Source organism: Chionomys nivalis, chromosome 12 (genome assembly GCF_950005125.1).
Source record: "Chionomys nivalis chromosome 12, mChiNiv1.1, whole genome shotgun sequence".
NCBI lineage: Eukaryota > Metazoa > Chordata > Mammalia > Rodentia > Cricetidae > Chionomys > Chionomys nivalis.
Window position 1 is genome coordinate 60,301,773 of NC_080097.1, and position 22,512 is coordinate 60,324,284.

Here is a 22,512-nt window from a genome sequence, read left to right on the forward strand (position 1 = left end):
AGGCCATATGCACTTCAACAAGGCCACACCTCCTAACCTTTCCAAGCAGTGCACCAAGTGGGAGTAGGCATACAAACAGATGAGCTTATGGGGCTATTCTCATTCAAACCACCACAACATTCATTCACACAAAATTTTAAAAAATTAAATGCACACAACTTTAGCTGGGTGATGGTGGTACATGCCTTTAATCTCTGCATTTGGAGGGCAGAGGCAGGTGAATCTCTGAGTTCAAGGCCAGTCTGGTCTACACAGTGAGTTCTAAGCCAATCAAAGTTACACTGTGAGATCCTGTCTTTAAAAAAAAAAAAAAAAGTGTATAGCTTAAGGATACTAACAGCTTTTTGTTGTTGTTGTTTTGTTTTGTTTTGTTTTTACAGCATTTACTAAAGGCTTCACTTTTATGGAGTTTCAGTTACCCAAGGTGCAATGTGGTTTGAAATATTTTCTTTTTTTTTTCTTTTTTTTTCTTTTTTTTTGAGGCAGGGTTTCTCTGCAGCTTTGTTGCCTGTCCCAAGCGCTGGGATTAAAGGTGTGCGCCACCACCGCCCCGCCTTGAAATATTTTCAAATCAACCCTCATAGTGCTTGTGTTTGAGTAACCCTTACTGTACTTAAAATGATGCTGGCAATTTGGATATACCAACAGAGAGCCACAAAGTGCTTCCTTTAAGTCAGAAGTACAAGATCTCAACTTAAGGGAAAGGGGAAAAAATAATGTGTGGAAGTTGTTAAGCTGCTCTTCCAGAGTCCTGAGTTCAATTCCCAGCAACTACATGGTGGCTCACAACCATCTGTAATGAGATCTGGGCCCTCTCCTGGCCTGCAGACATACATGCAGGCAAAACACTGTATACATAATAAGAAAAAAGATTTTGATAAGAACACATCTATCCATGTCTTAATGTTTCTATTGCTGTGATTAAACACCATGACCAAAAGCAACTTGGGGAGGTAAGGAACTTAGCTTCCATTTTCATATCACAGTTCATCATCAAATGCAGTAGGGTAGGAACCTGAAGGCAGAAACTGATACAGAGGCCATGGAGGAGTGCTGCTTACTGGTATGCTTAGTCTGCTTTCTTATACAACTCAGGGCATCACCCCAAGGGTAGCAGTACCCACAGTGAGCTGTACTCTCCCATATCCATTATAAATCAAGAAAATGTACCACAGGCCTATCTGGTGAGGGCACTTTTTCAACTGAGTTCCCTTTTCCCAGATGACTCCAGCTTGTGTTAAGCTGACATAAAACATGCCAGCACACCATGAAACTGTGAAGAAGGAAAAAGAAGCACTTCAATTTTTGCATTGTGAATCTCTTATTGTGCCTAATTTACAAATTCAGTTTAACTTTAGGTTTATGTGTGCAGAGGAAAAGCATAGCACATATAAATGTTAGCATTATCTGCAATTTCATGAACCCACTGGGGATCATGGTACTCCCTGTGGAGGACTAGAGGAGGACTATATTGGTTATGACTCTTAAATTAGGCAGTACCTCTCTATAAAACAGACAGATCCCGAGGAACTGAACAGAGTTGGTGTTAGAGGTAGAAAAAGGCTGAATAAAACAGAAGCAGAAAAAAGGCAGATTAATACATTTTTTTAAAGACAGGATTTTTCTTCGTAGCCCAGCTGATCTTGAATTCATGATCTATTGCCTCAACCTCCCATGTCCCAGAGTCACAAGTATATACTACTATGCTATCTTCATATTAGTAACGTCAAAGTAAATTTCCTTATAAAGATAAAGCAGAAGGGATCCCTTTATCATGATGGATAAAACTGGCATGTTTAGAGTTGGCTATTCTCCCTCTTTTCTTCTCCCTTTCCACCTTCTTAGGCAATCAAATAACTTAGCTTAGGCTTGGTGGTGTGGAACTTCTATTTGGTTTACTCTGTTGAGTTTACTGTGACAGCTCAGTCTAATCCAAGTTTTCTATAAATTTTATTTAACACACAGAACATAACTCTTTTTGTTTTGAGACTAGGTCTTTTTATATATCCCTGACTATCCTGGAACTTGCTACAGACTACGCTAGCCTTTAACCCACAGAGATCTACCTGTTTCTGCCTCTCCATTGCTGATATTAAAGGTGTCACCACTGCAGTCAGATAGAACATAACTTTTATTTATTGAGGAGAACAATGTAAAACTTCAGTTCTGAGTTAGGTCTATCAAAAGACTGGAGAGAGGAAATGGAAGACACCTGAATTTTGTTCATCATCTTTAGTGACCAAAATACCTGAAATAACTTACAAGAGGGAAAGACTTTTTTGGGCTTATTGTTTCAAAGGTTTCAGTCTATGATTACCAAGAGTATTAGGTACTTTTCTCTTGCTGTGATAAAACACCATGGCAAAGACAACACATGTCAAGACAAGAAATGTATTTGGGCTACTGATACAGAGGGTTAAGGTTCATGGTGGTAAAGGGAAGGCAGAGCAGCAAGAGCAGGAAGCTCACATACTGAACCACAAACATAAAGCTGAGAGAGTGAACCAGGAATGACAGAAGGCTTTGAATTCGTACAGCCTGCCCCTAGTGATGTACTTCCTCCAAGTTTATTTCCTAAACCTCCAAACATCACCATCATCTGGGAACCATGTGTTCAAGTGTCTGTGGGGGATATTCTCATTCAAATCACCAAGTAACCTGAGTTTTGTACCTGTGGCAAGGCACAGTGGGACCATGTAGCAAAGGAAGCCCTCAACTTTAAATTGCTGGGAAGCAAACAGAAAGATAGGAAGGGGCTAGGGTGTCTATATTCCCTTCAAGGACATGTTCCAAATTATCTAACTTCCTTCTACTAGGCCTCATTTAAAACAAAACAACAGAAAACCAGAATCTTGAACTTTATATAGCTGATAGTGACCTTGAATTTCTGATCCTCTATTTTCACTTCCTGAGACCTGGGATACAGATATATGTCACCATATTCAGTTTTATTGGGTGCTAGGGAGTGAATGCAGAGCTTCATACATGCTAGGCAAACACTATGAACTGAACTTCATCACCAGCTCAAATATTACCCTCTTGAAGGTTCCACATCCTTTGATAGTGCCACAGACTAGTAGTCAAGGCTTTAACATATAAGTCTTTGGGAGACACCAATTTCTAAACTGTAACAGACTCTAACAGAGGAACAGCTATGGAAACAAAGCAGGAGCTCAGCAGAGTCATTATAAGATATGGGTTTATTTTTTTGTCTAGTGTTGCCATCTCTTCAGCCCAAGTCATTAGACTTGCAAAGAAGTGTCCATCTCACTGGCTCCAACTATGGGATATTAAAATAAAGATTTCATTTATAAGCTAACATGTTTTGGAAATGAACATTAGTTGTTTGTTATTATTATTAAGTAATTTTTTTCTTTTGAGATAAGGTCTTAGAAGGATAGTCCTTGCTGACCTGGAACTTGCTATGTAGACATAGCTGATCACAAACACGTTGTGATCCTCTTGCAATGGAAGGTATGTGTAACCATGCCTGATAAAAGAGACTTTCTTTTTTAAAAGTAATATTACTTTTTAAAGGATGAATTTTTATCTAGTTAAACACTTATTGTCTCGAGCAGTTTTTAATGTGTTGAGTACTTGTAATAGAGTTGATTTATAAAGTTATTTTAAGGTTACAGAATTGAACCTAGGTCTTCTGAAAGAGCAACAGGTGCTCTTAGTCACTGAGCCATCTGTCAAGGCCTCTCCCTACTCCAAAAAACTTTAACAATTGCATTTATTTATTTGTGCATGCCATGGAGTGTGTATGGAGGTCAGAAAACAACCTGGGAAGCTGATTATCTCCTTCCACTATGTGTGTCCCCAGGTTTGGTGGTAAGAGCCTTTATCCACTGAGTCTTCTTTACAGTCCAGGTCTTATACCTCTGAACTACATTTCAGAGTTACTAGGTTAATAAAACAGAATTTGTTTTTAGATGTATTCCAACTAAAAACAAACTGCAAAGTGAATGACAGAATTACCATATCTTTGAAACTTTGCAACTTATAAGGAATTAACAAAATCTCTACAAAGTTCATCATGGCAACATCATACAAATGACAGAAGACCAACATGTGCTTCTTGTGAAATGCAACACTGCTGATGTTGCTTTGCTTCACCTCCCCCTAATCAAATGATGGTGAGTAAGCTTTACCTGCCCATTTATAGGAAACAGACCCAAAGAGCACAGTAAAAGACTCCAGGCCGGGCGGTGGTGGCGCACGCCTTTAATCCCAGCACTCGGGAGGCAGAGGCAGGCGGATCTCTGTGAGTTCGAGGCCAGCCTGGTCTACAAGAGCTAGTTCCAGGACAGGAACCAAAAAGCTACGGAAAAACCCTGTCTCGAAAAAAAAAAAAAAAAAAAAAGACTCCATGAATGCAATAAACAAAATCCATGTTATAAACAACAGGACAAAAACCCATTTTATTACTTAATAATAAAAAGAACAAATGAAGTGAAACTACTATTTAAAAAGAAATGTGAAGATGTGCTCTAGAGTCTGAAACCCTCAAACACATGAGGTGCTGCATTCTGCTTCCCAGCTTCTGCAGTCAAGATGTTGCACCTGTCCCAGCCAGCCAAGCCCTCCAACCCCAAGATCCCGCAGGTCTTGACAAGGATGATGTTGGCAGAGAGCAAGTTGACCAAATTGTTTGCAGATATTGTTCCCAAAACTGCAGGAAATTTTCATGCACTGTGTATATGAGAAAGGGACACTGGATCCACAACTGGGAAGTCTCTCTATTTTAAAGAATGTCATTTCCACCAAATTATTAAGAAATTTATGACTCGGGGTGGAGCCTTCTCAAATCAGAATGGGACAGGCTGAGAAAGTATTAATGGTGAAAAATTTGAAGATGAAAACTTTCATTTTAAGCATGATCAGAAAGGTTTGCTGAGCATGGCAAGTGCAGGCCCTAATACAAATGGTTCTCAGTTCTTTTCCACAACAGTTCTAACTCTTCATTTGGATGGGAAACATGGTATCTGGTCAATTAAGGACCAGGTGTATCCTTGGCAGACCACTAGCTGCCATCAATTTCAAAGGCTAAGAGTGTTATGAGACAGCATGTGAAACCAACAGCAGAGATTTCCGGCTTTGCTGCGACATCCCTATCTGTGTTCTCACTGATGTATCAGTAAACGCCTTGTTTTACGACTTTGTCCTATAGTTAATAAAACCTCATGCAAACACTTTCACAGTAAAACTTGCCCTTCAGGGTAATCTGAATCTATGTTCCCAGACTGGTCACTCATATTTGCCTCTAGAGTTAACTGTGTCTTATTGCCTTTAAGGTGAGAGCTGTGTTTTTGCATTGACACTATAAGTTGATTTTCAGAAGAAAGTAATAAATAATAAAATTTGTGGCACCGTTCTCAGTGATATTAGAATCCAGTTATTCACAGCCTCTTTTAACCATGCCTGAGTATGTGTTAATGAGGTAACTCTTAGTGAGTGCCTAAGTACCTTCAAGTTAAGAGTTGGTTGTCAGAGAAACCACTATTGACTAGAGGGTTAGAACTTTTAGCCCCCCAGTACTTCTCTTTTCTCCCTATATCTAAGGATGGGAGAAAGAATGAGTTCAATCACCAATGGACAATTATTTGGTCAGTCACACCCAATGAAATGTTCATAAACTAATTGAACATGGAGGTTTGGGGAGCTTCCGAGTTGCTGAACAACTTAGAAGGTACTAGGAAGATGGGTCTGGAGAGGAAGTTGTGTGCTCTGTTCCCATATTTTGTTCTGTGCATCTGCTCCATGTGATTGCCCTTGAGTTGCATCCTTTACAATATACTAACAATAAGTACATTCCTGAGTTTTGAAGGTTATAACAATTAGGAAAGTGAAGGAGGGGGAAGGAGAAGACAGTGGGACCTCTGAATTTGTAGTCAGCTAGCCCAACATGTGGATAGATAGGGTACCTCATTTGTGGCTAACACCCACCTAAAGCCCATTAGCTTTGTGGAACTGAGGTGCTGAGGTGAAGGATAAAGAGAAGAGTATTCCCTTCTACTGTCAGTTTTACATCCCACTGTGTTGGGATTGTCTTATTTCTGATCTATGAAATGTCTCACTGTAAGCCTACACTTTCAATAAAATAAAGTTCCAGTTTGGAAAAAAAATATTGAAAACACCTATCTCATGGGAAGTGGAGGCAAGGAGGAACCAGAGTTCAAGGCCAGCCTCTATTACAGAATGAGTTTGAGGCCAGCCTGGGTTACATAAGTCTCTTTTTCCAAAAACAAAAGAAAACAAAGAATTCAATTGACATTTAGTTGGAATCAGGAAACACTTCATATAGGGACATGGAAACTAATACATGGCACAAAGATTAATATTTAATTTAATAATTCTCTACTGAATCTAGTATGCCAAATCCAAAAACTAGAAGTACTAAGATGAATTAAACTAAAAGTTCACTATGGTACAGTAGAAGAGGTATTCTGATACATGAACCAATAAATAAAACAATACGGTATGAAGAAGAATTTACAAAATGCACAGATAATGATTGAGGTAGCCATTAGATCCATCTTTTGAAGTCAGCATTCCAGGTATAGAGATATGAGACTATAGGCTGGTAAAAGAATAAAGAACTAATGATGACCTATATCATAACTTCTGTTGGAACATGAGGTATAATATATCAGTCTGGCTAAGACAGCGAAAGTTAGAAGGGACAGATCATTAAGGGAACTACATGTTATTCCTATGGGTCTAAAACTTAGGTGATGAGACTCGCCATGTTTGTTTGCTTGTTTTTAGACAGGGCTTTGCTATGCTACCCAGGATGGCTTCAAACTTGCAATCTTCCTGTCTTAGACTCCTAAGAACCAGAACTGCAGGTAGACACCACCAATTTCAGTTTACTAGCGGCTTTAAGATGGCAGTTATGTGTTCATATTTTGTTGTGGTTTATATTCCCCAAAGGGTCCTGTGTTGAAGGTTTAGTTTACAGCTGGTGGAATTATTGAGAAGTATCATCAGGGCACTTACCTTTATCACTGGGTTACTATCCATAGTGAGTTACTACCCACTAATGGGTTACTACTCAATGCACTGCTAGGATATGTTTAGAAAAGGAGGGTCACTAGGGGCATCCCTTTCAAGAGTATATCTTCACTCTGGGCACCCTGTCCTCTCTGTTTCCTAGTAACCATGCCCATGCCCTTCACCATGATTACTGCTTCACTACAGGCTCAGGATCACAGAATAAGTGACCATGGACCAAAACCTAAAACTTATGAACCAAAATAAACTTTTCCTCATTTAAGTTTTTATCAGAAATGTTGTCATAGCAACAAAAAAAGTAGTTAACATCACCATGGGGATGCAAAGAGCATAGATTTGAATATACACATAAAAACTCTAAAAATACCTTATTATCTAAAGCAAGGGGGCTGAGGAGATAGTTCAGTCAGTAAGGTGCACTTTGTCACAAGCATGAGGACTAAGTTTGATTCCCAGAACCCATGTGTTAAAAAGTTGGGCATTGCTATGGGATAATGCTCTTGTACACTGTAAAGATTTGTCACTTTTATTAGTTTAATAAAACAATGATTGGCCAGTAGCCAGGCAGGAAGTATAGGTGGGGTAATCAGACTAAGAGAATTCTGGGAAGAGGAAAGGCAGGCAGACAGTCGTCAGGCAGAAGCAGAGGAAACAAGATGAGAATGTCTTATTGAGAAAAGGTACCAAGCCACATGGCTAAACATAGGTAAGAATTATGGGTTAATTTGTAAGAGCTAGTTAATAATAAGCCTGAGCTAAGAGGCCAAACAATTTATAATTAATATAAGCCTCTGTGTGCTTCTTTGAGGTTGAAGGGCTACAGGATCAGGTAGGACAGAAAGCTGTGCATGAAATTCCAGCACTGGGGAGGCAGAGACAAGGCTATCTGGACTCAATGGCCAGCTAGCCTGCCTAGTCTACTTGGAAAGTTCCAGGTCTCCTCAGATTCCTATTCTTACCATATTCCTAGTATTACCACTTTACAACATTTTAGAGATGAACATTCAGAGTTGTACTGTGTGGTCCTGGCTGAGCTGGAACTTGCTATTTAGACTAGGCTGGCACTGAACTCACATAAATCTGCCTGTCTCTACCTCCCAAGTACCAAGAATAAAAAGATATGTACTACAATGTCTGACTCTACTGATTCTTTTATATTTTAAGATTTATTTTTATTAGCCGGGCAGTGGCGGCACACATCTTCAGCCCTAGCACTCAGGAAGCAGAGGCAGGTGGATCTCTGTGAGTTCATGGTGTACAGAGCTAGTTTTAGGACAGCTAGGGCTACACAGAGAAATCCTGTCTTGAAAAACCAAACCAAACCAAAAGAAAACAACAACAAAAAAGGTTTATTTTATGTGACTGTGTTTTGCTCACATATGTATCTGTGAACCATGTGCATTCAGTGCCTGGGGAAACCAGACAGAAGAGGACATCAGGTTCCCTGGGACTAGAGTTACAGATGGTTGTGAGCCACCATGTGGTACTAGGACTCAAACCCAGGTTCTTTGGGAAAGTAGTCAGTGCTCTTAACCACCGAGTCATCTCTTCAGCCCCCTATTAATTCTTCTTAAAGATAATTATTAAATCCTTCTGTGTTGTTCATATTTTGTCAGGAGCTAATAGGTTATAAGATTAATAGCTCTGATGCTGTTATTGCCTTCAAGGAAGGATGGAGAAGAAAGCAAAAATGTATAACACAATACAGTGTAGGTACAGTGTGTGTGTTTATCCAGGTATATGTTTATTTTATTTTATTTATTTATTTATTTATTTATTTATATTTATTTATTTTTTTTGGTTTTTCGAGACAGGGTTTCTCTGTGGCTTTGGAGTCTGTCCTGGAACTAGCTCTGTAGATCAGGCTGGTCTTGAACTCACAGAGATTTGCCTGCCTCTGCCTCCCATCCAGGTATATGTTTAATGACAAGAATGTTCTAGATAGAGGAAAAAAGAAAATTATTTATACAAATAATTCTTTAGTCGTGGAGTACTTGTCAATAATACACCAACCTAGCCGGGCGATGGTGGTGCATGCCTTTAATCCCAGCACTCGGGAGGCAGAGGCAGGAGGATCTCTGTGAGTTTGAGACCAGCCTGGTCTACAGAGCTAGTTCCAGGACAGGCTCCAAAGCCACAGAGAAACCCTGTCTAGAAAAACCAAAAAAAAAAAAAAATAATAATAATAATAATAATACACCAACCTCAAGGTTTGATTCCCAGCACAATAAATAAATAAGTAAATACAACAACCATACTTTCATTTAGAAAGGTTCTTCTGCCTTCAATATAAAGAAAAGATAGAAAAAGAAAGGTAATGGAGAACAGAAGATCTATTATGAAGCTACCAAAGTAATCCAAATCAGAAACTACGTGTGACCTGAATTGCGAGGCTGTAGATACAGTGGACTGTTATGAGGTATTTTGGAGACAGAATTAATAGGATTTAGTACTGGATCAGATAAAAGGAAAATGGTCTGATCTCCATAGAGCTCAGAGTCTACACAGCCTATAACTGACAACTATAATAATTCAGGGGATAAAGAGGGTTAGCAAGCTGAAGTTGTAACTCAGTGGTAGATTACTACTTGCCTAGTGTTCATGAAGTCTTGGGCTTTATCTCCGGTGCCACCAAAAATAAAGTTTGTATGATAGAGAATGAAGAAAGACATAACTTAGGTATACTGGACAGAGATGACATTTCTAAAATCACATGTAAGGTTGTGACATTTCTGTTTCTGAGATGGGGACTCATATATCCCAGGCTGGCTTCTAACTAGTGAAGATGACCTCAAACTTCTGATCTTCCTGCTACCACCTCTAGAGTTCTGGGATTATGTGAGTTTTCTACTATGCCCAGTTAATTCGGTACTGGGGACTGAACCCAGGGCTTTGTGCATCTAGGCAATCTAACAACTGAGCTAAATTCCCCAGGTCATAGGCTAACATCTTTACTAGAGATAGCAGAGTTAAAAATCATTCTCAAGTTGATAATTAAAACCACAGGCATAGATAAAATTATCTGTTGCACGAATAATAAAAACCCAGAGGCAGATATTAGGGTTCAACTTGAAGATCAGAGAAGCAAAGCAGCTAACCACTAGAGAGACCTTTCATTTCCACCAAATCTTCAGACCAAAAGGCAAGATCCTGTCTCCATGGATCCTCAGACTCCATACTCCAGTGAGTTCCTGTCTCTTCCCCTTTATATTTTTCTCTCCACCCAGCCATATCGCTCCTGTATCCACCTCCCTCGTGCTAGGATTAAAGGTGTGTGACTCCTAAACACTGGGATTAAAGGTGTGAGCCACTACCACTTGAATCTGTTTCTGGATTGATTTTGTGTAGCCCAAGGTAGCCTTGAACTCAGAGATCTGACTGCCTGTCTCCCGAGTCCTGGGATTAAACACGTGTGCCACTACTCCCTGTCCTGAATGGTTAATTAGTGTGGCTGCTTTGCCCTCTGATCTTCAGGCAAGTTTTATTTATTAAAACACAAATAATATATCACTATAATTATTCATGGCACTTATAAAAAGTGAGGAAAGATAGCATTCGGAGAAATATAACTATTTAGGAGATGTACAGATGAAGATGAACCTCAAAAGGGAACAGTAGAGTTGGTTAAGATAACCAAAGAACATTTCTAAGTAGAGAACTCAGACTGCAGATGTGACTAAGAGATCAGTTAGAATAGAAATAAAAATTATTCACTGATTTTGATGAGAATGCTGATACCCTTAGCAGGGGCAGGTGTTTTTGTTTTTGTTTTTTTTTACTTTCAAGACAGGGTTTCTCTGTAGTTTTTGGTGCCTGTCCTGGATCTAGCTCTTGTAGACTAGGCTGGCCTCGAATTCCCAGAGATCCACCTGCCTCTGCCTTCCGAGTGCTGAGATTAAAGGCGCGCGCCACCACCGCCTGGCACAGGGGCAGTTTTTAACGCAAGAGTTAGAAATAAGACCACAGAAGGCTGTGAAAAGTTCAGAAGTTGAAACAGACGGGATAGACAAATAGATAGTCCAAAACAGTGTTAAGACGACTCCAGGTACTCTGTGGGGGATGACAGTAATCTTCTCGCTAAAGCCAGTCAGCCTCAACTTTTACTCACATGACTTCATCTCTCAACAGTGCCTTACTCAGTGACTGTATTTACCTTTGAAAACATTTTTCCTTCCTTGACTTGACTTCTGGGGCACCACATAGTTTTGTTTTTACTTCTGACTGCAGTTTTCCTAATTTCTCTTCCTGCACCTAACTGCTAGATAGTGAAGGGACTCCTTTTACATGATCTGATCTGTTCCCAAGAGTATTTGCTCTGTGTGTATGTGTTAGGGGTCAGGGAAGTAGGATGGACACAGTGTCTTGAACAGGGATGGATACATGGCTCTGGTATTCTAACATTCATCTTACCCTAACCCACACCCATCACTCTCTTCTACAGGCTTCAAACATAATTTTCTGGCAAGATAAGAACTTGTATCTCAGTTCTTTCCTATGCTCTGAACTCCAGAATGAGCTTAACCTTCCTGACTTCTCCACCTGGATTTCTGAAAAACATCTAAAACCTAATGTGTCCATATCTTCCTGGCAGATCCAGAAGAAAATCAGCCAGAAAGAAATAATTGTAGATTTCTGAGGAAACAGTCAAAACAAGGTAAAAACCTTTTTATCACTTTGTACAAGCAATATTACTTATTAACTTTTTAAAAAATAAACTATTTTCTAGGTGTAGTGTTGTACACCTTTAGAAGCAAAGGCAGGTGGATCTCTGTGAGTTACAGGCTAGTCTGGCCTATATACTAAGCTCTAGGACAGCCACGGCTAGATAGAATGACCCTGTCTCAAAACAAAACAAAACAAAACAAAACACAACACAACAAAACAAAACATACACACACACAGACACACCCTAAAACACAAAAACAAAACCCAACATCTCTACCTTTCCCACCACCAAAAAAAAAAAAAAAAAAAAAAGCAATCTTTTGGGCTTTGATCAGCTCCCTAGCCTAATTCCATTCCTGGAAGTCCTTTCCTATTTATTTATTTGTTTATTTAATATTATTTAGATTTACTTATTTACATATTTTATGTATGAGTGTTCTATCTGCATGTGTACCTGCTTAGCAAAAGATGGCACTGGATCCCATTATAGACGGTTGTGAGTAACCCTGTAGGTGCAGCCAGTGCTCTGAACCACTGAGCCATCTCTACAACCCTCCCATCTATTTATTTATTCATTTATTATTTGTGTATAAGTGTTTTGCCTCAATATATATGTGCTATGTATAACTGTGAGGTCAGAAGAGTGGGTCTGAATTCTTGGAACTGGAGTTATGGATGGTTGTGAGCCACCACGTGGGTGCTGGGAACTGAATCTAGATCTGCTCCAAGAATAAGTATTCTTAGTCGCTGAGTCATCTCTCCAGCCCTTCCCCCTTAAGCATTACTTTTTCTCTACTTTCTCCTGGCAGCTGCTGGTATTTTTACCTAACCTATACTATGTTTTTCTTAAACATTAATAAAACTGTCCTTGAGTTTCTAGAATACAAAACATAGAAATAACAATATTTTCTCCTGTGTGTGTGTGTTGCTTGAGAATCAACCCCTGCCTTTCTCCTTGCTGGGAAAGGCCTCTGTCACTAAGCTATAACCTCCATGCCTTTTTTCCCTTTCTGCTGCCACCACTGATTCAAAAACAGTCTGCTTAGATTTTTCCCTCCTGACTGGTCTGCCTGCCTCTACTCTTAACCTTATTTATGGCTCAGTCACTCAACATCCACCTTCTTTTTTAAAATTATACATTATATAATGTTGTTCCCTTGTGCAAACATTCCAATGGTATAACTTCACTTAAAAGAAAGGTCTACACACACCTACTTCTTTGACCTTACCTTAAATAACATTCTTCTTAACTGACCTTACATATTCAGTCACTTATAAGCATTTCTATATTTTATTTGTTTGTTTTTGTTTTATGAGATAGGATGCCTCTATGTAGTCCTGGCTGTCCTGGAACTTGTTATATAGACCAGGCTGACTTCAAGCTCACAGAGGTCGTCTTCCTACGTCTGCTTCCTAGTGTGGGGATTAAAAGATGCACTACTACACCTGGCTCTACAAAGCATTTCTTATGAACATAATTTAGGTCAGACATCTAGCTAGCTATTGAGTGCAACAAAGATGCAGCTGCCTTTGAAAAGTGAGAAGAATAGAAATGTGAACAAGTAAATCACATTTTTAGAATTAAGTATTTTGAAGAGTTAAAGGCAATGTAGGGTATAAAAGACAAGGCAAAATGTGCCGCAGAAACCATGGAAGGCTTCACTAGAGAAGGCACAATACTGCACACATTTGAAAGGTGCCTAGTTTTGGGTAATGGTGGGACCTATGGTCTAGGGATAGAAGTAAACTCACAGGTCCTTACAGGCTCTTAAATTTCCTTGAAAAATTCAGAGTAGTCAAGCATTCAAAACAGGCAGTTTTATCAACAACTAGTGCAGAGCAGAAAAAAATGTCCTTGTTGGGTCATTACAGAGAACAGAAATGGACATTTAGAGCAACAGTCCATTTGTTCATTTAAGGACAATGTTTTAGATGTTCATTCCATATAAGAAACTATTCAAAGAGAACAGCAAACAAAACTGACAAATCTCTGTACTCAGTGCAGGAGTCAGACAATAAACAAACACATAAGACGATGGTACAGACAGGAGCTATGATGAGAAGTAACAAGAAGCAGAGGGAGCTGGATCTGCTTCTAATATGCCAGGGAATATCCTTCTGAAGAAAGAAACTTTAAGCAGAAGCTGGGGTGACACAGTTTAGGGGAAGGTATTACCTCAGTTATTCAACTTCACAGATTAGGAAAATACATTTCCAGACTGCTGACTTTACCAAACTGACCCTTCACTGAAGTGATGATTAACTGACCTTTTCTATTTATTTTACCTTGATTACTTCACCATGTATAATTGGTCCCATGATTAGGCAGGCTAAGATTCAGACTATATATAATTTCTTAACTGATCATTAACTAACTATGGGTTTAAATATTAACCAAAGGTCTGCTCTTTCTCTTGTTCATCTGACCTCTTTTACATTTCTCCTTGAGTCTCAGCTGGATTTTATCTATTCATAACATTAAATGTAGTACCTCAAATATAATGGCTCATCCAAATGACTAAGACAGCATACAGGCAAAAGCTTTAGTTCTGCTTATTGTATTTCCAGAATTAACACACTGGGAACTGGGGAAACACTGATGATAACTTCCATGTTTAGAAAAGATTTATTCAGGCTGGTTGTGGTGGGACTTGCCTATGATCCTAATACTTAGGAAATGGAGGAAGAACAATCATTGAGTTCAAGGTTATCCTTGGCTATCTATCTAGAAAGTTCAAAGCCAGCCTGAGCTACAATGAGACCTGTCTCAAAAGCAAATTGTACTCTCTTAAGAACTGATATTGGTAGAGAGCTTGCCTGGTATGTGTGGAACTCTGGACTCAACTCCTAGCAACATATCACACAAAAGAATAAGGAAAAGAGTACTAAAGCCAAGTGTGGTTTTTGGAACATGCCTGTAACCCCAGCACTCAGTAGGTAGAGGCAAGAGGATCATGCCTCAAGGCTAGCCTAGTCTACAAAGTGAGATTCTTTTTCTTTCTTTCTTTCTTTCTTTCTTTCTTTCTTTCTTTCTTTCTTTCTTTCTTTCTTTCTTTCTTTTTTTAAAAAAAGGAATATAGTGGAGCTCAGTTGGTAGAGTACATGAGACCTTGGGTTCTATCCCCAGCAATACAAGTCTAGAAGGGTGAAACATTACTGTATTCTCAGCATTCAGGTAAAAGATGGAAGGTCAGAAATATAAGGTCATCCTCAGCTACACAGTGAGTTCTGAGACACCAGGGACCCTGCCTTCAGGCTAGAGAGAGATGACTCAGTAGGAAAGGCATTTGATCCCAGCACCCATGTGGTGGGAAGAGTGGAGAATGACTCCTACAAGTTGTCCCATGTTCTTGTGGTATGAAATAACCCCTCTCCTAAAATACATGCACACACAATTCTCTCTCTCTCTCTCTCTCTCTCTCTCTCTCTCTCTCTCTCTCTCACACACACACACACACACACACACACACACAGAGGCAGCAAGCAAATAAAAAAGTAGTAGAGCACTTGCCAAACATGAAGAGGGCCTGGGGTCTAATACCAACAAAAGAAAGTGATAAAAATCTTTTTAAAATTATATATTATGTGTGCACACACATATGCATACACACACAAAGAGGTGAGAACAACTTTTGTGAGATAGTTTTATCATTCCATCGTGTGTGTTCCAGAGACTGAACTCAGGCTGTTGGCTTGGCAGCAGGTGCCAGTACCCACTGAGCCATCTCTCCATCATATCACAAATGAAATTATCAAATCCATCTTTGAAGGTCTATACATGGAATTTTTAAGAAAATGTATCTATCTTCAGAGGAAGATGGTAGAGTTCCTTAGGGCACCTTTTAGTCAAAGGAACTGATTATCAAGTAGGAACTACAAAGCAAGATTCAACTAGACTGTGGTTTTGACAGCATACCATAGATTCCGGGTTAGTAAAAAGTTAACTGGTAGAGATCTGTATCAGGGAAAAAAAATAAAGAGAGCAGTTTCTCTCTACTGCATACAAAGACAGCTTAAAGAGAAACTCCTTGCCTGGTGTGGGCAGTGCATGCCTTTAATCCTAGCAGAGGCAAGGCAGGCAGATCTCTGAGTTCGAGGCCAGTCTGGCTGACAGAGTTCCAGGACATCCAAGGTTCCACAGAGAAAAAAAAAAAAAAAAAAAAACTGTCTCAAAGAAAGAAAAAAAGACTTCCCTCACCCTTTTCTTGGAGACAGGAGTTCTGCGTGCCCAGCTGCACTCACTACATGGCCTAAGGTGGCCCAAGCATACAGCAGTAAGAACTTCTCTTCATTTTGGTTCTCGTACCTGGGAGATGTGACTGAAACACTGCGAAGCTGTCTCCACGGGGCTTTTGAAGAACTTCTTCTCTTGAGGTTTTAACTATGAAGAGAGAAAGACACACAGTGAGAATATTCACAACAAAATGAAAGAAAATACTGACCCTGGAACAAAACAACTCAATGTTTTACAACTGCTATCTTCAAATTTGTTTCTTCTTTTTGTTTTGAGCAGTTCATCATCTGTGTCTAAACTTCCTACTGGCCAGGGACTGGATGAGGCAGTTTGTGATGAAGGTGAGGACTTACATTATCAGAAAGAGCCAGGTGCTTGCAACGACTTCCACAAACAGCACATTTTTCTAAGAGAAAAAAACGGAAAAATATTTGCTCCCAAAAGCAGGAGGTAGGATTTTCCTAAAGTATGTGGTAACTGTCAAGTAGGCTATCAAGAGAAGAAAACAGGCTCTTAACTAAATTTTGATTATCATTAAGATATTAACTTAATCTGTTCTCTAAATCAACATTTCCAAACAAACATGTTGAAGTATGAGGCTTTGCGCTGTGCTTGTCTCCCTTTTTTTTTCTTTGTTTTTGAAACAAGGTCTCATAAATGTAGCCCAGGCTGGCCCAGAACTTGCAGCAAGCCTCTTGTCTCAGGCTCCTGAATATTGAGACTACTGGCATTTATTGGTAGATCTACTGTGTCAACAGAAGTACTGGAATACATTTGCAAATGTTCTGGGATAAATGTAAGAGTACCAATGAGTTTCACTGTAGGTGACTTTGTAAAAAAGATTTATTGTGAATGTTTTGCCTACATGTCTGTCTGTGTACTGTGTGCATGTCTGGTGCCTGAGGAAACCAGAAGAGGTGTCAGATCCTCTGGAATCAGAGTTACAAACAGTTGTGAGTCACCATGTGGGTGCTGGATCTTCCAGAAGAGCAGCCAGGGCTCTTAACCACTGAGCCACCTTTTCAGCTGACAACTCTTTTTAAAATCTCTCTACCTGACAGTGGGCACACCCTGGGCACTGTAAGAGGCTGGCTCCTGAGTTATCCCACCCAGCTGTCATCTTGCTAATATTCCTAGGTCTTGCTCTAAAACTCTCCTACTCTTCAATTAATGCATCTAAAAGAAGCAAAGTGTAAAATTTCTAAGCTTTCCTTATAAAATGCAATATTACCAGGTGCTGATGATTAAGATAAATGCTACAGGATTGGAGATGAGGCTCAGTGATAAAGTACTTGTTTACCGTGCATAAGACCCCGGGTTCATTCATTAACAAAAAAAAAAAAAAAAAAAAAAAAGGATAAATGCCATATCAGGAAAAAGCAATACATGGCTTTATGCTTCAGAGATAATCACTCCAAAGTGGGCTGCTGTCACCATAGTGAGGTCTCATTGCACTGGCAGATATCTCAGAAGGGTCATGAGAGTCACACGTGGAAAAAGTTCTCCAGAGACTATTTAACCTGACTTGTCTTTCCTTGGGGAATAAAGTTGCTTTCCTAGTCTTCCCTTCATGTTGTTCTCAGTATGAGTTAGTAAGTGAAAAACATTCTACTTAAAAGAAAAACAACCTGTACAGCTCTCTAGAACCAGCGGGGTAACAGTTTAGGACCTTTACCCTGGTGGACAGAAATTTCTATTTTTTTCTACTGCCTACCCCTTTAGCTTCTTCTTTCACCATTTTCACCTTTCTCTGTATAATCTCAACTCTGTGGAAGCATCTGTGCTGCAGTTTAATGACATCATATGTCGTTACACATTCTACTGTTGCAATTTTTAAAGATGTGTTTTTATTTTACATATATGAAGAGTTTGCTTGTGTGTATGGATGTGTGTCACACGTGGTGTGTGCCTAATGCCTGTGGAGGCCAGAAGAGGGTGTCAGATCCCCTAGAAGTAGTTACAGACGGTTGTGAGGCACCATGTGGGTACTGGGAACCAAACCCAGGTCCTCTGCCAGAACAGCAAGTGCTTTTAAACACTGAGCCATCTATCCAAATCCCACTGTTTTTTTTAATATTTATTTATTTATTATGTATACAATATTCTGTCTGTGTGTATAACTGCAGGCCAGAAGAGGGCACTAGACCCCATTACAGATGGTTGTGAGCCACCATGTGGTTGCTGGGAATTGAACTCAGGACCTTTGGAAGAGCAGGCAATGCTCTTAACCTCTGAGCCATCTCTCCAGCTCCCCCCTCCCACTGTTTTAAATTCAAATGATCTTTGTAAAACAGCAAACTCCAGTTTATTGTTCAAAACCCTATTGCAGCAGAATGTCTTCTATTTGTCCTTGATCAAAGCATCCTGTCCTAAGTAGGGTAAATTGTCTCTTCTGAAATTTTTATAATTTATAGGCTTCTTTTGTTACTGTTATTATTCTCAGACAGGATCTGTATGTAGCCAGACAGGTCTTTAACTCCTCTGTTCAAGTAAGCCACCCTCCTGACTGAGCCTCTCCAGCAGCTATAGTAATATACCATCATGTCAGCTCCTCCAGATCACCTAAGTGTACTGTGGGACAGTGATCTTATACTCTGTAACTTTGTCACTTGTATTGGTTTAATAAAATGCAGGCAGGAAGTACAGGCTGGGTGACCATAACAGGAGAATTCCAACATTTGGGAGGCAGAGGCAGGCAGTCTCTGTGAGTTCAAGGACAGCCTCATCTACAGAATAAGTTCCAGGACAGCCAAAGATACACAGAGAAACCCAGTCTCAAAAAATCAAAAATTAAAAAAATAAAAGAAATAGTGTTTAAAATAAAGCCATGTAAAGATGGGAAATACACGAAGAATCTGGATACTGCATGTTATTGTGTTATCTTTCAGTTGTTTGATGGTTGAGGAAGGAGCAACAACTACTAAGACATTTGATTATAAATGCTGCTGAATTAATCCAACCTATATATTTTGCAAATGCTTTGACTTTAAAATTTAAGTCAAAAGATACGTTACTTTGGAGAAGAAGCTTTGCTTTTGTTTCCACAGGAAATGGGAGGCTGTGGATTCATTCTGGGTTAAGAGAAATCAGGTTTGATCAAGGAAGACCTCCTGAAAAATCTCCAATAGGAATGGATGGCCCAGATGATCCAACATTTCAAAGGAACTCTGCTGGAGTTTTCTCTGAGTTCTATATACAGAAAAGCCTCAAGATTGTTGGCCGAGATGATCAAGCCTCACAGAAAATTCCAGTCAGGATTTAACCATAATCCTAAATTTTCTTTAGGTCTCCATAAGATTATCAGTGCCCCCAATCAGCAGGAAGTATCCTAGAAAACTATGCCCACATTCCCTCCAAAAAATGGATTATGGATGTTTATCTTTGTTTAGAGTGTTGGTTACAAGTTATTATGGATAATAATCAGGAAAAAAGCTAAACAAAGGAGATTAGATTCAGAGTTCTTGTTTTGAAAAGAAAAAAGGGGAAGTACTGTGGGACAATGGTCTTATTGGTAGAAGATCTGCCATTTGTATTGGTTTTATAAAATGCTGATTGGCCAGCAGTCAGGCAGGAAGTACAGGCAGGGTGACCAGAACAGGAGAATTCTGGGAAGAGGAAAGGCCCAGCCTACAGTCAAGTCACCCAGACACAGAGAAAGCAAGATGAGAATGCCTCACCGATAAAAGGTACCAATTGTGGCTAACACAGACAAGAATTATGGGGTAATGTAAGATGTAAGAGTTAGTTAATAAGAAGTTGAACTAATAGACCCACCAGTTTATAGTTAATGTAGGCTTGAGTGTGTTTCTTTGGGACTGAATGGCTGCAAGACTGGGTGGGAAAACCTCTGTCAACTGTTTTCACATTAATAAAACAAAATAGTTAGGATTAGGGGTGTAGCTTAGTGATTTTTACAGTCTTTCAGAGGTCCTGAGTTCATTTTCCAATACTCTAAAACAAAGTGTCCTTTCTTTAAGACAGGGTCTCCATTTTTAGCTCTGGCTGGTGGACTGTTAAATCAGGCTGGCCTCAAACTCAAAGATCTGCCTGACTTTGCCTCCCCAGTGCTGGGATTAAAAGGGATGTGCCACCATGCTCTACCTGGTCTTCAAGTTTCCTTTCTAAAACTTGATAGTTATGAAAAGTTGGAAATCATTTATTCTCTGAAATAATTTCCTCATTTGCAAAATAATGGTACCAGTAATTATTACCAAGGACTGTGGTGAAGATTATATAAAACAGTACTAGTGGCTGGGTATGGTAGTGTATGCCTGAAATCCCAACACTTGGGGGGCTGAGACAGGAAGACTGTGAGTTCAAGAACAGCCAAGGCTACATAGTAAGAGCTTGACTCAAAAACAATAAGAAAACCAAAAACTATTTCAAAAATATGTTTATTGAAAATAAACATTGTAATTTATTTTTTAAATTCTATGGGATCTTGGGATGTAGCTTTCTGATAGAGCATTTGCCTAGCATGTACAAAGTGTTAGGTTCTATACTCAGCACTGCCAAATAAAGAAATACATAGGAAACTGTTCATTAAACTCCAGGATAAAGAAATACATAGGAAACTGTTCATTAAACTCCAGGATAAAGAAATACATAGGAAACTGTTCATTAAACTCCAGGATAAAGAAATACACAGGAAACTGTTCATTAAACTCCAGGATAGCACCACTGTTCTCATCCATTACGGCTCTTCCTGACACAACTCGGAACACTGAGGACACTCACTATATCACTTAGCTTCACTCTTACTAATGGAGTCCTTTAATTCCAAAATGGACAGCTGCCTACAGTATCTACATTATCACCAATGCCTACTAAGTAGTTTTTTTTTTTTTGCTACATCACACAGAGAAATGATTACTCATATCTAAGTTAAAAAATATTTTGGGATAAGTTGAAGTCACTCACCCAGAGTCATACACTTTTTACAGAAAATATGGCCACAGCTGGTGACAAAGAAATGGGCCCCATCCTTTCGGAAACACTGGTTGCAATGAAACCAATCCATTCTGATTAGAGAAAAGAGAAAGAATAAGAAAAATGTGGAGCATAATATAGTTGTTCCAAAATTGACGTAACACTGTTTGTTTAACTTTTTTTTTTTTTTTTTTTTTTTTTTTTCCGAGACAGGGTTTCTCTGTAGCTTTGGAGCCTGTCCTGGAACTAGCTCTTGTAGACCAGGCTGGCCTTGAACTCACAGAGATCCTCCTGCCTTTGCCTCCCGAGTGCTGGGATTAAAGATGTGTGCCACCACTACCTAACCTGCTTATCTTTTGGTAGTTTACTGGATGTGGAAACATATTTGTGGGCATTCCATTTGTCTGTAGGGATATACATACAACATGAGAAAAGAAGTCAGCAAAATACATTCAAGAGCATGTGTTTTTATGCGTGTAAGAATAGTAGAAAAGTCTGGGGCTGGAGAGATGGCTCAGAAGTTAGGAGCACTGGCTGCTCCTCCAGAGGATCCAAGCTCAATTCCCAGCACCCACATGGAAGCTCCCAATTGTCTATAACTCCAGTTCCAGGGATTCTGACACCCTCACACAGACACACATGCAGGTACACTAATGCACATAAAATAAAAATAAGTAAAATCATTAAAAACAAACAAACAAATAAAGAAGAATAGTAGGAAAGTCATAGGAAAACAGAAACCAGGCCTTTCTTTTCTCGGAGTAGTAAGTTGTATTTGTATTTGTTTGCTTTCTAAATTTTCAAGCTGCACTCATATTCTAATTTGTAACTAGAAAAACAATCTTTAAAAATGAAAACATACAGCTGGGCAGCGGTGGTGCACGCCTTTAGTCCCAGCACTCGGGAGGCAGAGGCAGGTGGATCTCTGTGAATTCGAGGCCAGCCTGGTCTACAAGAGCTAGTTCCAGGATGGGCACTAAAGCTACAGAGAAACCTTGGCTCAAAAAAAACAAAAAAGGGAGGAAGGAAGGAAGGAAGGAAGGAAGGAAGGAAGGAAGGAAGGAAGGAAGGAAGGAAGGAAGGAAGGAAGAAGGAATCATGCCACCATATTTGTGTGGTACTGTACAAGTACTCAACCACTGAGTTTCTTGCAATAGTGCAGAGAAAGGAGCCAACAGAGGGTAGTGGAGCAGAAAGATCACACATTAGACACGTGGACACGTTTTATATAAGGGAAACAGTGGAGTGATCATAGTCTCGGCTTATACACACCTTCTACTCTGCAGAAACCCACCACAGGTCTGGAAGATGTAAAGTCCAGTCAGTTTTGACCAGATTCATCTTTTTCTTTTTTTCTCAGATGACATACATTGATTACAACTAAAACTAGCTTGTCTAAAGTTCCATCTTTACTGGCAGTCTTGCGATTAGAACCCAAGTCTCCCGACTCTGTGAAACACTCATGTTCCTACATATAAGAGCCTTTGGGTTCACATGGTAATCATACAATAATTTGTATAGTATGATTCTGGTTTTTTCTGACAACAGCAATTTTTGTTTTCTTTTGTAAGACAGGGTTCCTCTGTATAGCTCTGGCTGTCCTGGAACTCTGTAGACTAGGCTGGCCTCAAACTCAAAGATCCACCTGCCTGTCTCCTGAGCACTAG

The 22,512-nt window shown here is 39.5% G+C and overlaps 1 protein-coding gene across 2 annotated transcripts in view; it reads right to left on the minus strand.

The window, feature by feature from the left end:
- Rnf212b (ring finger protein 212B) overlaps positions 1 to 22,512 on the minus strand; it is a 51,048-nt gene that overhangs the window by 26,872 nt on the left and 1,664 nt on the right. For both annotated transcript variants that reach the window (XM_057786586.1, XM_057786585.1), the window contains exons 2-4: positions 20,837 to 20,937; positions 16,270 to 16,322; positions 15,989 to 16,063 (exon numbers count right to left, since the gene is read on the minus strand). In XM_057786586.1, coding sequence (XP_057642569.1) covers positions 15,989 to 16,063; positions 16,270 to 16,322; positions 20,837 to 20,936 — 228 coding nt within the window. In that variant the 5' untranslated portion in view covers position 20,937. The remainder of the gene's footprint in view (positions 1 to 15,988; positions 16,064 to 16,269; positions 16,323 to 20,836; positions 20,938 to 22,512) is intronic.